At 33.6% G+C, this 15,010-nt stretch overlaps 1 protein-coding gene across 8 annotated transcripts in view; it reads left to right on the top strand.

The window, feature by feature from the left end:
* The window catches only part of CHD9 (chromodomain helicase DNA binding protein 9), a 195,183-nt gene that overhangs the window by 141,465 nt on the left and 38,708 nt on the right, over positions 1-15,010 (top strand). For all 8 annotated transcript variants that reach the window (XM_079118515.1, XM_079118514.1, XM_079118513.1 and 5 more), the window contains 7 exons: positions 568-764; positions 1,222-1,421; positions 3,830-3,989; positions 4,913-5,002; positions 10,061-10,164; positions 10,655-10,772; positions 11,818-11,875. In XM_079118515.1, the coding sequence (XP_078974641.1) occupies positions 568-764; positions 1,222-1,421; positions 3,830-3,989; positions 4,913-5,002; positions 10,061-10,164; positions 10,655-10,772; positions 11,818-11,875 (927 nt within the window). The remainder of the gene's footprint in view (positions 1-567; positions 765-1,221; positions 1,422-3,829; positions 3,990-4,912; positions 5,003-10,060; positions 10,165-10,654; positions 10,773-11,817; positions 11,876-15,010) is intronic.

Raw genomic sequence — 15,010 nt, 5'->3', positions numbered from 1 at the left:
CCTAGATATTTTCCTTCTTTTATATTTACCTCTAGGATAAATGTAGATCACAAATATTTACTGTAGCATTATTTATGTTAAAAATTGAAAGTCAAATTAAATTGTGAATTAAATAGGTAAAACAAATTGTGAGGCATAAATTTAGCCTAAATATATTTGATGGTTATTATAGAAATGCAATAGTTTTTTTATATTAATAATAAAGCAGACAGCTGGGTTGTGTGGCTCAGTGGTAGAGCGCTCGCTTGCCTAGTATGCAAAAGGCACTGGGTTCAATCCTTAGCACCACATAAAAGTAAATAAATAAAATAAAGATATAAAAAAATAAAGTAGGGTACAAAATTCTGTTAAGCCTATGACTGTAATGTTATAAAGTTGTACATATGTGGTGAAAATTTTAGAGGAATGTAAAAAATTTTAAGTTGATTTAGTAGAGTGTCAAAACTATTAGTAATTTATGTTTTCTTTCTGAAATTATTGTTTGCACAATTGGGAAGGTAAAAATATAACACTATGATAAACAAAATTATAAAAATATCTTCAAGTAATAGCTGTTAAATTTTACAGAATAGCTTGGTTATTGACACTCCAAGAATTAGGAAGCAAACAAGACCATTTAGTGCCACAAAAGATGAATTGGCTGAATTATCCGAAGCTGAAAGTGAAGGAGATGAAAAACCCAAACTACGGAGACCCTGTGATCGTTCCAATGGCTATGGAAGAACTGAATGCTTCAGAGTAGAGAAAAACTTGCTAGTTTATGGGTAAAGTATTGTTTTTATTGTTTATTTGAAGTCATCATATAAAGTTAGAAAATATATACTGTTTTCCAGTGATTTTTACCTTATTAGAATCAATAAGATTTATTTTTTAAATATCCAGGATTTGTGTGTTGAACAAATGTTCAATTGGAGAATGAGGAATTAGGTTATCACTATCACATCAAACTTCTTGTTCTCAAATTTGCATATTTAGTAATACAAAGTAGATAATGTTACAATCCATTATTGAGTAAAATATACTAGAAATTCCCATACTATTCCTCTTTGTTTACACATGGAGGACAACAACATTAGCAAAATCTATTAATAAGAGAGTTGATTGTTGTTGTTTTGATTTTGGTTAGTTTTTTATTTTTATTCCTTGCCCTTTATGAGTTTTTTTTTTTTTTCCCCCTAGACCTTTACTTAATATCAATGTAACTATACCTTTTTTAACTAGGTGGGGCCGATGGAGAGAGATTCTATCTCATGGACGTTTTAAAAGGCAGCTAAATGAGCATGATGTAGAAATAATTTGCCGAGCTCTCTTGGCATATTGCCTTGTTCACTACCGAGGAGATGAGAAAATTAAAGGTTTCATATGGGATCTCATTACTCCAACTGAAGATGGGCAGACACGAGAGTTGCAAAATCATCTAGGTAAAAACATTCTTTTGTTTTCTTAAAAAAATTTTTTTGTTATATAAGGAATGCTTAACATATTTTCCTATAAAATATTAAATCATTGTAGGTAGCATTTGTCTTCACCCTCAAAGTTCTAGCTTCAGAAAATGCCAGTATTATCAGTTTGGTAGATATTTGGGTTTTACTTATTTTTGTCAAATATGTATCAGTTTATAAGTTGTTGACCTTACAATATGTCTTAGAGGCCTTTCCATTTTTGTTCATTTTGATCCATCTCATTTTAAGCTTGTTTAGTATTCCATAATATGAATGTTTCATAATTTGTTTTGCCTTTTTAATGATGGACATTTAGGTTTCTAATTTTAGAAAATTAAAAACAGGTTTCAGTGAACAGCTTTGTATAGTCTTTCTTACACATATGAACAAATGTTTTAGTAAAACAGATATCAGAAAATAGAATTATGAGATCATAGCATACATCTTGAGTACCTTAAATGTGGTTTCTGGATCAAAAACATCATCATCTCCTGGGATCTTAGAAATGCAAAATCTTATGGCATTAGATTTACGGAATCAGTACTCAAGTAAGATAATCAGTTTTCTTTGGTGAATTTTGCCAGACCATTATCTAAGGAAAAAAATCCCAATTAGTTGCTCTTTTGTGATCCCACATTCAACAGACAACACTTTTAGACTACATATTACCTTTTTGATCTTTATTCTTAAAAGCAATCATAATGAAAGATATCAGACATCTGATGAATGTCTCTCACATGAAAGATAGAGGCTAAAAGTAACCCATTAGAATGAACTTGGAGGAAAGGAAAAACTTTATTTTTGAATTATCATTAATTTCAGCGAGATATTTTAAATACTGTAGTGTAACTTTGAAGGAATAAAATGCTAACAAAAACATTGAGAGCACAAACAAACCTCCTATAAGTTATAAATGAGCAAGTAATAGAAGTAAAAAATAGTTGAACTGAATGGTGAATCTGCAAAAATAATGTGAGGAAGATTATAAATCTAGAATATCTATGGATTTTAGAGTTTCTATATATTTTTAAAATATGCAGTTTAGTTTCCAAACTAGTGAAAATACAAGGGATTAAAATATAAAACTATCATTCTGCAAAAACCATAAAGGAGGGAATCATGTGTAATCATACTTTGTCTCTCCCTGTGAAAAGATAAAAATTGTCAGATGGGAGAGAAAAATCTGTATTTTAAAGCTTCAAAGAGATGTTATTAGACACCAATAAGAAGCTGAAAATAAAGATTTAACAAAAGAGATTTGCTAAAATCTCTTTAAAGAAGCTTTGAAAATATAGATTTACCATATAAAACTGTTTTAGTAACGTTAAGATAGAACACTGTAGAATTGGAAGACATTAATTGGGATAAACAAGTATGAGTTTATATTGCATCTAACAAAATAATCTTGAAATATAAAAAGATCAACCACACAGGTGCTTCCATTTACCATTGTAGTGGAGCTTCTACCTACTGTAGTATGTTAAGGAAAAGATAAGTAAAAAAAGAATTGGAAAGTCAAAACTGCATTATTAGTCATTTTGAAGAATTACAAGTGATATACCATCATGGAAGATTAATAAATATGAGTTGGCATACTCATGTAATAAATTATTACATTAAAATAAATGAATTAATGCTTCATGAATCAACATGGGTAAATCTCAAACAAAATATTTGGAACAATAAATTTGTTATAGGTTTATGTGTATAATGTAATCCTTAATGCTAACTACTTAAATTTAGTGCCCTTAATACTAAATACTTAAATACTTAGATGCTACACATTTCTTCATCAGATATAATGATTGTGTAAACAGGCATGGAAGAAAAAAACAAAGTCAAGGTAGCGATGATCTCTGGGAAGGAGTGAATGAATCGGGTAGGAGAAGACTATGTTGGGACTTCAGAAGCAAATACGAAATATGAGTAGGAATACTTACTTGTATTTTTTAAATATTTCACAACAAAAATCTCAAGAAATAAAATGGATTTAGCTATCTTGAATGGGAACCTCTAGTGGCTAACCTAATCCGTGTTGTTAGTAAAATCAGTTTTGAAAGATAAGAGGCAAGAAAAGTAAAACAAAGGGATAAGTTTGATCTTGTGCTTTTTACATGCAGAAAAAAAAGGAACCTGTTTGGGAACAAAACAGAAATCATAATGATCTTTCTAATTAGACATATAGAATTATTAGATATTTGGGGATGTTGTTTTAATATGTGTAAAACCATCCCCTGACTTGTGATTAGGTTAATATTAAAATTCCTTTATAGCCTGTACAAACCTCAAAAAGTCTCCAGAAATTTCTTGCATGGAAAAAAATCTTTCATATAGTAGTTCTTCATACAAATTTTTCCTTGTTTCACATGGGCTTCTCATTTTAACAGGACTGTCAGCTCCTGTACCCAGGGGTCGAAAAGGGAAGAAAGTGAAGACTCAAACAAGTTCATTTGATATACAAAAAGCAGAATGGCTTCGAAAATATAATCCTGAGCAGCTACTTCAAGATGAAGGCTACAAAAAACATATAAAACACCACTGTAATAAGTAGGTAGTGGGGTATTTTAATATCATTCCTTTAAGATTTACCTTTCTTAATTTATCAATAATCATAAAACATATTATATAGAGATAGCATTGTCTAAGACTAATTCTGCTAGTAATTGTTATCATGTGTCTTCAGCAATCAAGATAACCTTTGTGTCACTGTTTTCACCAACAGATAAATAGAACTGGCCTTTAGATGAACTCATTATCTCTTAAGGGAAAAATAATAATAATGCTTGTGGAGATTTTGAGAACCTTTTTGCATATTGATAGTAATGAGATTCATTTACTCTTTTTAAATATATTTTTAGTTGTAGATGGACACTATACTTTTATTTTATTTATTTATTTTTATGTTGTGCTAATGATCAAACCCAGTGCTTCACACGTGATAGGCAAGTGCTCTATCACTGAGCTATAACCCCAACCTGAGATTCATTTACTTTTACATAATTATTTCATTATAAAAAATGTATATTCAGCAGGCATGGTAACATATGCTTATAATCTCAGCAGCTTGGGAGACTGAGACAGGAGAATCTTAAGCTCGAGGCCATCCTTAGCAACTTAAACCCTGCTTCAATATTTAAAAATAAAAAGGATTGGAGATATAACTGAGTGCAAAAGCATTCCTGGGTTTGATCCCCAGAACCATCACCACCAGCCCCCGCCCCCCCCCCCAATTTTATGTACAAATTACTTCCTAACTTTAACCCTGTAGATTAATTTTTTTAAATATATTTTTTAGATGTTGATAGATCTTTATTGTACTCATTAATTTTTTTTTTTAATATGGTGCTGAGAATCAGATCCATTGCCTCACACATGCTAGGCAAGAACTCTACCACTGAACACCACCCCAGTCCTATGAATTTTTTTAAAGTGAATCATCTTTGTCCCTTTCTGTTTTTTCTTGTTTTCAGGGTTTTGCTTCGTGTAAGAATGCTATATTACCTAAAGCAAGAAGTCATTGGAAATGAGTGTCAAAAAGTATTTGATGGAGTAGATGCAAGGTAAAGTAAATAATATGTATATTCATTTTCCACTAACACAATGAAGCAAACTTTATACTGTATGTTAAGTGACTCCCTAATTCAGGGAAATTCACAAGTAGGAAAATTCTCCAACCTTGGGATTTACCCTTGCCATTTCATTGCCATTTTTGTATTACTCTCATCATTGTCTTTGTTACTAGAAGTTGTAATCATAACAACAATATGGTGGGTTGATAATGTTAAAAATGATTTATAATGTATATGTCATTAAGGCATACACAAATGTATTGACTGATGCATTCGTCGCTTCAGAAACATCTCTTTGTGTGTGTGTTGCTATAGTTTGAACCTACATACTTTAACCTCCTACTCATTCTCGGCAACTGATATCCCTCCTGCTTTGTAGAAAAAAATGTAGGAAAGCTTTCAAACCGAAATTCCCTTAGCTTTTTGCTACCAAATCTAAATTGAACTTTTCTGGGCTATTACCATTTTCATGCCCCTTCTTTTCTCTTTCAACCTAGATTTTATAGTCCAGGATTCTAGGCCTAAACTAAGTTCCTCGATTCCTTTTACCTGCCTTTCCCTCTCTTTTACATACCTGTGCAACTCACGTCAGCTCAGGTGAAATCCAAATATCTTACCTCTCACATTCTGTAAGCAGATAAACATTATTGAAAAAAATACCAAACCCTGTGGAATATACTCATATCAAATGAGATTAAGCACAGACTGTTTAACCACTATGGCTAGTAAATTCACTTTCCTACATCTTATGAGGCTCATCTCGCACCTTCTTTTCTCAACCCTCCTTTGATCCTACCTGCAATAATGACCTTGCTATACATTTCATGAAGCAATGAGGTGAGAGTTACCTTTAGTTCTTCTTGCATATATGTCCACTTATTCTTCCTTCAGGATACTGTAGAAATACTCTCCCTACTTGGGTAAACCTGGTGGCTTATAATTCATCCGTTTTTATCTTGTAAGAACTTTTCTCCTTTGGTAATCTTTCTATTCTGAAACATCTCTCTTTCCCCTTCCTCCCCTCTCCCTTTACTCTCTTTCCTGGATCATCCTGGTATACATTCAGTTGATTGTCTTTGCCTCTCTTTCCGGCTCTCTAAAGCTGATCCTTCAAACAGTGCCAGAGAAATCTTTTCAAAGCAATAATCAAGTCATAGCACCCCTCTTAAAACCCTCCAGATGCTTCTTATTTCTCACAGAATAAAAGCCAAACTCCCATTGACCTCTTCCTTCACTCTGCCCTTCACCCAGTATATTCCAGGTATCTTGGTGTTTCTGTTCCTCCAGTATCAAAGCTCATTCTGTGCTGTTCTCCTTTTCCTACTACCTTCACTCCAGATCTTCCCTAGAACTGCCCCTTCAGGTTATTCAATTCTCTAGGATTGCCTTCTCTGCTAGACCTGCCTTGCTCACTGCAGCTATAGTAACCCACCACTTAGTTACCACTACTTAACTTTATCTGACTCATAATACCATTAATATTCAAAAATTGTGCTTATTTTTTTATATCATCTTTCTCCCTCCTTTTTAATTTAAGCTCCTTAGAACTAAGTGAATTATCTGTCTTATTAATCACTATAGTTTCAAGCCTTAAAATCTGGGACATACTAAGTACTACTTAAATATTTATTGACTAATTGACTACTTTCCCTTGGCCTAACCATGTCTGATCTGCTCATGATTTCCCAGGGACTATCCCTTCATCTTTCATTCTTTCTTTTTTAGGTTAATCTACTGCTCTTTGGTCTCTCATGATTTTTTTTTTTAATGAACAGTTTCCTTTTTTTTCTCTCATTTCATTTTTAGTTGTCAATGGTCCTTTATTTATTTATTTATATGTGGTGCTGAAAATTGAACCCAGTGCCTTACACATGCCAGGCAAGTACTCTACCACTGAGCTACATCCCAAGCCTTCTCATTGAATTTTAATGTTTTTATCTTCCTGATCTTCCATATTTAAGTGCACCCAACACACACACACACACACACACACACACACACACACACACACACACGAACACTTTGACCTAGTAGATATCTCCATTATTGCTCTTGTTGATTTCACAACTAAACTTGTTTTAAGAAGAATATCTGTTATTTCATGTCTCCTTTTTATTCTTCCATGCTTCGTGCAGCAGTTTCTACCTCCTAACTTTACCATACACTTCAATATGTTAACCAACATTCTTACTGCTAAATATTATGGATATGCCATAGTGTTTACCTTACTTTACCCATGTTGAACACCTTGTGCCTTTACCATTCTCCTATACTGTTTAACATACTGCTTCTCATTCTTATTTTCTATTGTCTTTTAAATCTCAGACTCTTCCCATAGGCCCTCTATTCTTATCACTTATCTTGGGTGTTGTCTATGGCTTCATTGTTTAATCTCTTTGCTGATGTCTTCCAAGTCTGCATCTCCAGCCCACAACTCTCTTGTGAACTTCAGATTCACATTTCTCAAATATGCCATGATTGATTCCTCTTGCCTCCAAATCTTCATATTCCAATAGGAATTAATTCCCATTCTTTGATTCTCCCTCTCACTCACCTGTCATTAGCTCCGCCTTTCATGATTTCTCAAGTCTGAATTAGGCACAAATTCAGATTATCATGTCCTAGCCTTCAGCACCTAGTATTGCAGGTACTTCTTTACAAAGGGCATCTGATTTAATTCATTATTGCCATTGTTGGCATAGTGCGTGCTGTTTAAACATGTTTCAAATGAATGATCTATCCTAGGAAAATTTAAGAAATCCTTATGCAGGTTAAAACATATGAGCTGAGTCTTTAAGAATAAAAGTCAACAAGAGGTATACATCTAGTTCATGTCCTTTTTTGCTGACAACTTACTAAGTCCTAATGTTGGGTTGCATTGATTAACTCTTTTCACAAATAGGAACTTTCTACTTCAGGTATCACTGTGTTCTGAGCTTAGAGTGCCACCTGATGGTTGGCAAGGGGAAGGAACTATCTGACCCACTTTCCCCTGCCTCTGGGATCTTGTTTTCTGTGTTCTTCCTCTTTCCTATATTTATTCTTCAGTGATAATGTTTTGTATAGTTAAGGAATGTAATCAAAAATAACTATCTCCTTTAGCCAGATATCTCATCATGTCTTTATTTTTGCCATATTATAGGAGAAGAAAAGTCATTCTTCCTTTTTCTCTAGTTTTTGTTTTTTGTTTTTTTTGTTTTTTTTGTTTTTTTTGCAGTAAGGTAAAAAAAAATTTAATTGTGAATCACCTTAAAACAAACACAGGTATAGTAAATTGCTGACATATTGCTTTAAGAATGTAGAGAAAAGCCGGTGGCACATGCCTGTAGTCCCAGCAGTTTGGGAGACTGAGGCAGGAGGACTGTGAATTCAAAGCCAGCCTCAACAATTTAGCAAGACCCTGTCTCTAAATAAAATGTTTTTTAAAAGGGGCTTTGTTGAATTTAATCCCCAGTATTTTAAAAACAAAAAAATTTAGAGAAAGGTCTCTACCTATTTCTCATATTCCTTGGTTCAAAAACTTTTCTGGGAAAGTAGTTGTGAAAAATAAAAAGTAAATTATTATTATTTATAAAACTTAAGTCTTTCTTTTTCATTGTCATTTTCTTTTGTTTCAAGTATTTTATTGGTGACACATGAAGTTCTTTTACCTAATCTAGGAACATGTGCACCATTTATCAGTTTATTTTTATATGAAAATTTATTTTGAGTACACAACAACAGCCAATGTACAAATGAACTTTTGTCATAGAACCTATTGTAAATGGGAAATTCCCCATTTCTTTAAATCTGTAGATTTTTGTTAGTCAATTTATGAAATATACTAACAAGACAGATGAAATTCTATTCAGTATACTTTGTATTGTATTTTATTATATCTGATTCTGCAAAACTGATAATTCATGAATATCAAATAGGATAATTGTCAACTGTCATTTGATTTCATGCAGTAATTTATTCCATTTGATCTCTACCCCTTAGTTGACAATTGAATATAATACAAGAAACTGTAAATAGATAAGAATTGCTGATACTTATTTGCTAATCATTGTTAAACACAAACACATGCTAGTCTAAAAGAGACAATGATTTAAATGACTGTGGAAAAGAAATGAACATTTCAGCCCTTCTGTACATATGTCTTCTTTTAGAGATACTATATTTGGTACTTGGAAAAGGTTTCTGGGAATATAATAATTTCAAATGTTGGGCACAGGAGAAGAAAATTACATTTGCAAAATTAGCCAGTGTTATAATTCTTTCTTACTCATGAAAAAACAGCCAAGTTTCCAAAGAATTATGAATTTATTATTATAGTTCATGGTACTCAACTCTCATTTTATAGCATATAAATATTGTGTTTATTTGTAGTTAAACTTATCATTTTCTTTGATTTTCTTAGCAAAAAGTGTTATAGAAAAAAACATCTTGTTTTGCAGTGTAAAGCAATTCATTTACCCTTTCAGGACTTCAGTCTTATTTATGGAAAATGACATATTACAGCCAGATAATTTTTAGCAAGTTGTTGGCTGACATAACTTTCCAATCAAATCCTTTTTCTACAAGTTACAAGTAAAAAGAATATGATTCCTTAATTATATAATACACTTTTTTGAAACTTATTTCTTCCATCTAGTTAACAGTATTAGTTTATTTTCTGGTATCCTTTTTGCTAACATGTAGTTTTATAATTTTAATTGGTGGTATCTATGAAAATGAAAAATATCAATGCAATATAATCCTAATCTTTCTTAAAAATCACAGTGCTTTCAAAACTATGTAAATTTTTGCCTCCTCTTTTACTTGTTTGTAATAATTATATCTGCCAGATGCAGTGGCACACCTATAATCCCAGCTGCTCAGGAGGCTAACCCAGGAGAACCTCATCTTTCAGTCCATTCTTTATCAAGACCCTGTTCAAAATAAAAATAAATAGATCTAGAAATGTATTTCAGTGATAGAGCACTCTGGGTTAAATTCTCAGTACCACAAAAAGTAATTCATTGTGCCTTATCGTAATTTTTTTTTCTTTTTTTTTTTTTTTTTAAGTGATATTGATGTTTGGGTACCAGAACCAGACCATTCAGAAGTTCCTGCTGAGTGGTGGGACTTTGACGCTGATAAGTCTCTCCTTATAGGGGTTTTTAAACATGGTAAGTAAGAAGTAAGGTAGGTGGAACCCCTTCTGTGTGTAATGTTATTCAAATAGTTCTCAGTTTATTGATTTTCCCTTATAGCTTTATTCCTATAACACTTTTTAATATATTCTATATTAGAAAGATAATACTATCCAACTAGGTGCATTAGTCACTACATTCCCTCAAGAGAGGGTGTATTCATGACCTGCCTCTCTTGGATGTACATCTTACACAATTTCCTGTCTCAAAAAGATTTACTATATGAAATATGTGTGTATATAGTGCTTATTCTGTTTTCCTTTTTAACAGAAAACTTTCATCTAGGAATCATTATCAGATCATATAATATTTGTGATAATTTCTAGAAAACATGATTCAACTTTTTTCATTTTAATATATAGTCCCTTTATTTCAGGAATATCATCCACAAAAATATGAGAATGCTTATTTATACATCTATCTTTTTTCAATTTTTTTTTTCTGTTATAATTGTTGATGCGCCCAGGATATGAAAAATATAACACTATCCGAGCAGACCCAGCATTATGCTTCTTAGAAAGAGTGGGAAAACCTGATGACAAAGCAGTTGCTGCTGAACAGAGAGCCAATGATTTTATGGATGGGTATGTGCATTTCAGAGTCATGAATTCTCCATGCTTGTCTTCTGTTCAATTCAGCATAGTCTATATCAATCAGGTTTATCTTTAAATGATGTAGAAATAAAAGAATTAATTGAAGTTAAAAATCTCAAAGAGCCCACGATACTCCAAGAAGTTAGTAGTTAACCATACAAAGTAGGGTAAGGAACAGATTGGATGATCTATGTTTAGTTTTGGTTTTGGTCCCTGGTATTGAACCGAGGATATTATGCATGCTAAACACCTGCTTTACCACTCAGCTGTACCCCAGCCCATACTGTTTTCCCCCAACCCTTTGATACTGGGGATTAAACTCCAGGGAGGTCTACGCTGAGATATAGCCCCAGTTCTTTTTGTTTTTTATTTAATGAAAGGATCTCAGTAAGTTGCTTGGGCTAGCCTTGAACTTGCAGAACTTATTGCCTCAGCCTCCCGAGTCTTCAGGATTGCAGGTTACACCACCTCACCCAACCATATCTGTTCCTTTGATGAGTCCTTCATGTTTTTCACTCTAGTAGTGTTTCATGGCCACTAGTCCACAAAATTTTAGGGACTAAGAGGGAAAAAGAAAGGCAAGAATATAACAGTCGCAGAGAAAGATGATATTGTTCACTATCCTGTTATAAGGCCTTATAACAGGATAATCTTTCTATTCTTCACAAAAGAAAGATATAGGAGACATTTCAAGGTTAATAATAGCATATTTAAAATTGAAGTTGGGAGTAAGAATAAATTGGAACTAGCGTTTTTCTTACTTGCCATATAGCAGCATTCATGATATGGCTTGCACTACTCTAGTTAGAAAACAGATTTCATTTCGATTCTTTTTTTTTTTTTTTTTTGGTGCTGGGGATCAAATCCAGGGCCTTGTTGCTTACATGGCAAGCACTCTACTGACTGAGCTATCTCCCCAGCCCCTCATTTCGATTCTTAAACTAACAGATCTTTCCAGTGAAATTTCATTTGTTTGTTCTGTAAATAGAAATCATATCTGTTAAAATAATTATAGCATTTGTTGTAATTTTAACAGGGATGTGGAAGATCCAGAATACAAGCCTGCCCCAGCCATCTTTAAAGATGATATAGAGGTATGCTTTGAACCATATTTTAAAATTCTCCATTTTAGGTGTTCCTTGATTTCTCTTATTTGCTTTTCTTTCATGTTTTTCCTTCATATGTTTTTGGTATACATGATTCTTCTGATTATCAGAAGATAAGCTAAGAAAGTGATCAACTTGAGTAGACAAATGTCACAAATATTCAGAATTTGCTTGATCTCCTCTCCTAGACAAAACAAAGGCTGATTTGGACATGTGGCCATTATGGAGTTTGCCCACATGCTACAAATCTTCAAGCTAAGAAAGACCAAAATCCCCAAGCAAAGTAATAATTAGATCTAAAAGTACACAGCAAGAGATAGAAACTATCTATATAAAGAGGTTTGAAATAGAGGGTAGATCCTAGAGGAATTCTAACCTGCTACAGCATAGTTAATAAATGCTCTCTTCATAGAGTGTCAAAAGGAAGAAGAATTGGAGGAAAATAATCCATGAAGTGGGGAAAAGGATGTTGAAGGAGATGAGGGTTTCTGTAATATTTATGAGAGCATGGTAAAAAACTAGATGTTGCTTTAGTTTGTTGTGTAGGTTTGTTGCTCTTGGTCACTAAGGTTAAATATGAGAATGAGAGACAACATTCATGCTAGTGTATACATAATGAGAACTAAAATAGTGTATGAAGTCTGGACTGTCAAAGGCCAATATCTTTTGAACAAACAGCACAGGATAGGAACAACGAAATTTATCTCAACATGGGCTCTGAATAGGAAAAAAAAATATTATCTCCACTAATAATTTATAACTATAGGACTGTCTTCTCATGAGTTTATGGTTTGGTTCTTTATCTGCATAATCCAAGAACCCTCAAGACAAGCATCATAAATTAAAAAGAGACCCTTAGCCAGTTACAGTGTCACATGCCTATAATTTCAGCTGTTCAGAAGACTGAGGAAGCAGGAAGATCATAAATTTAAGGCCAGCCTAGATGGATTAGCAAAATCCTGTTTGAAAATAAAATTTTACAAAGTACTGGGTGTATTACCCAGTAGTAGAGCATTTGTTTAGCATGTGTGAGGCCCGAGGTTTGATGCCCAGTACAGGAACCAGGGCAGGGCAGGGTGAACAACTCCATAAGAAACCCCTTCTTTAATCTAGATTACATGAGTCCTGAAGATGAAGCCAACATTTTAAAAACATATGAGGGTGGGCTGGGGAGATAGCTCAGTTGGTAGAGTGCTTGTCTTGCAAGCACAAGGCCCTGGGTTCGATCCCCAACACACCCCCCCCCAAAAAAAGAAAAAAGTAAAAACATATGAGGAAAAGTTTACCATAAAAGATGTTAACATATTAAAAAGAACAAGTTTAGAGTTCTGAGAATTTTTTAACTCTTCTTTTTTTTTAACTTTATTTTATTTGTTAATTTTTAAATTTTTTTATGTGGTGCTAAAGATCAAACCCAGTGCCTCATATGTGCTGGGTACGTGCCTTACCACTGAGCCACAACCTCAGCCCCTAGAGTCCTGAGAATTTCTGTTAATATATCTATTGAAATAGAAAATAAGCAGAATTTTAAATGATTAAACACATTAAAGAAAGAACCAGGAACTAAACAAATAAATAAAAGACAAGGTGATTTTAAAAGACTGGGAAAGCCAGGTATAATGGCATATACCTGAATTCCAGCTGCATAGGAGGCTGAGGCAAGAGGATTGATTATGCTGGAAGTTTGAGGCCAGCCTGGGCAACATAGTTGAGACCCTATCTCAAGAAATAGACAAAGAATATGTGAAAAAGAACCTTGTATATAAATGAAACAGTGAGAAATGCAATCATTTACATTTAAAACTCACTGAATAGGTTAAGCATTTTGTTAGACAAACAAATTAGATACACCTCATGAGAGAAGAAATGCTTTGTAAAACTCATTTAAGGAAATTATCCAAAGTGTTGCACAATGACATATTCTGGGCCAATCAGAAGAGAGGAAAACCCCATAGTAATTCAAACAGGTAAAGTTTAATATAAATAATTATTTATTATAGTGAGATTACAATAATTAAAGAATTAAAAGTCAAAGAGAACTCTAAGAAATTCAGGAATCACAGATTGAAGGAGCATCTTCCTCTCCTAGGACTCAAGAAGAGCACCCCAGTTAGAGCCCTGTCTACCCAGAGCCAAGGTCCAGACCTTGTTGGGAGGACATTGCCATGGCTCACTGGATGGCAAAAAAGTTGCTATGCTGCTAAACTGGTGCCACTTGCTGGAAACCTGCCCTCTAGGGTTGCCGAAAAAGTTGTCTTGGTATGGATGGGTACTTTGCTGTAAAACTGCCCAAGGCAGAGGTGGCTGAAAAAATGTTTCTGGCCAGTAGGTGCTAAATGAACTGCCCAAATTGTAGGAATAGGACAATGGGGAAGCATCCTGCGCTGTGGAAGCTGAGCAGTGGAGGAGCTCACCAGAACTAGAAAGGAAAACCTTTTTCTCCTATATTATCTCTCTACTTCCTTCTATTGACAAAGCTTAACATCATAACTGGCTAGTAGAGGAAAACATTTCAACAGTTCAGAGAGGTAATTAATTAATAACCAACACAATGGACTATGTGAAAATTTTTTTTCAAAAACGAGGATAGTATGAACATGTCTGACATATATCTAATAGGCATTCTGGAAGAAACAACTAGAGAAAATAAGGAAGAAGTACATTTGAAAGGGATATTAGCTGAAACTTTTAGGTCTTGATCCCAGATTTAAGAAATAAAATGAGTCTTTGCAAGATAAATAAAACTAAATCCACTCTGAAAAACATCCTGGAGTTTCTACAAATTTGCCAAACGAAGAAGTTAGAAAAAAAAAAAAAAAAAATCAGAATCAAACCAGGCACAGTGATACATGCCTGTAATCCCAGCACCTTGGGAGGCTGAAGCAGGAAGATCCCAAGTTCAAGGACAGCCTCAGCATTCAATCCCTAGTACCAAAAAGAAAAACAAAAGAAATCATCAGAATCTCCTTGTTATGGGGCAGTGCAGCTGCAGTCTAAGTTTTATCTGTTTGGGAAGGGAGAGAAAACAATAGCTGGCATCCAGGGTAACTTCTCCAGGTAAATAGTACTACAGAGGTGTTTAGGACTGTATGTGGCCAGTCACAGAAAAATAATGAATAAATA

This window comes from Sciurus vulgaris (assembly GCF_902686455.1).
Source record: "Sciurus vulgaris genome assembly, chromosome: 17".
Lineage (NCBI taxonomy): Eukaryota > Metazoa > Chordata > Mammalia > Rodentia > Sciuridae > Sciurus > Sciurus vulgaris.
Note: the sequence above shows the minus strand (reverse complement) of the source record. Positions and strands in the feature narration are given on the sequence as shown.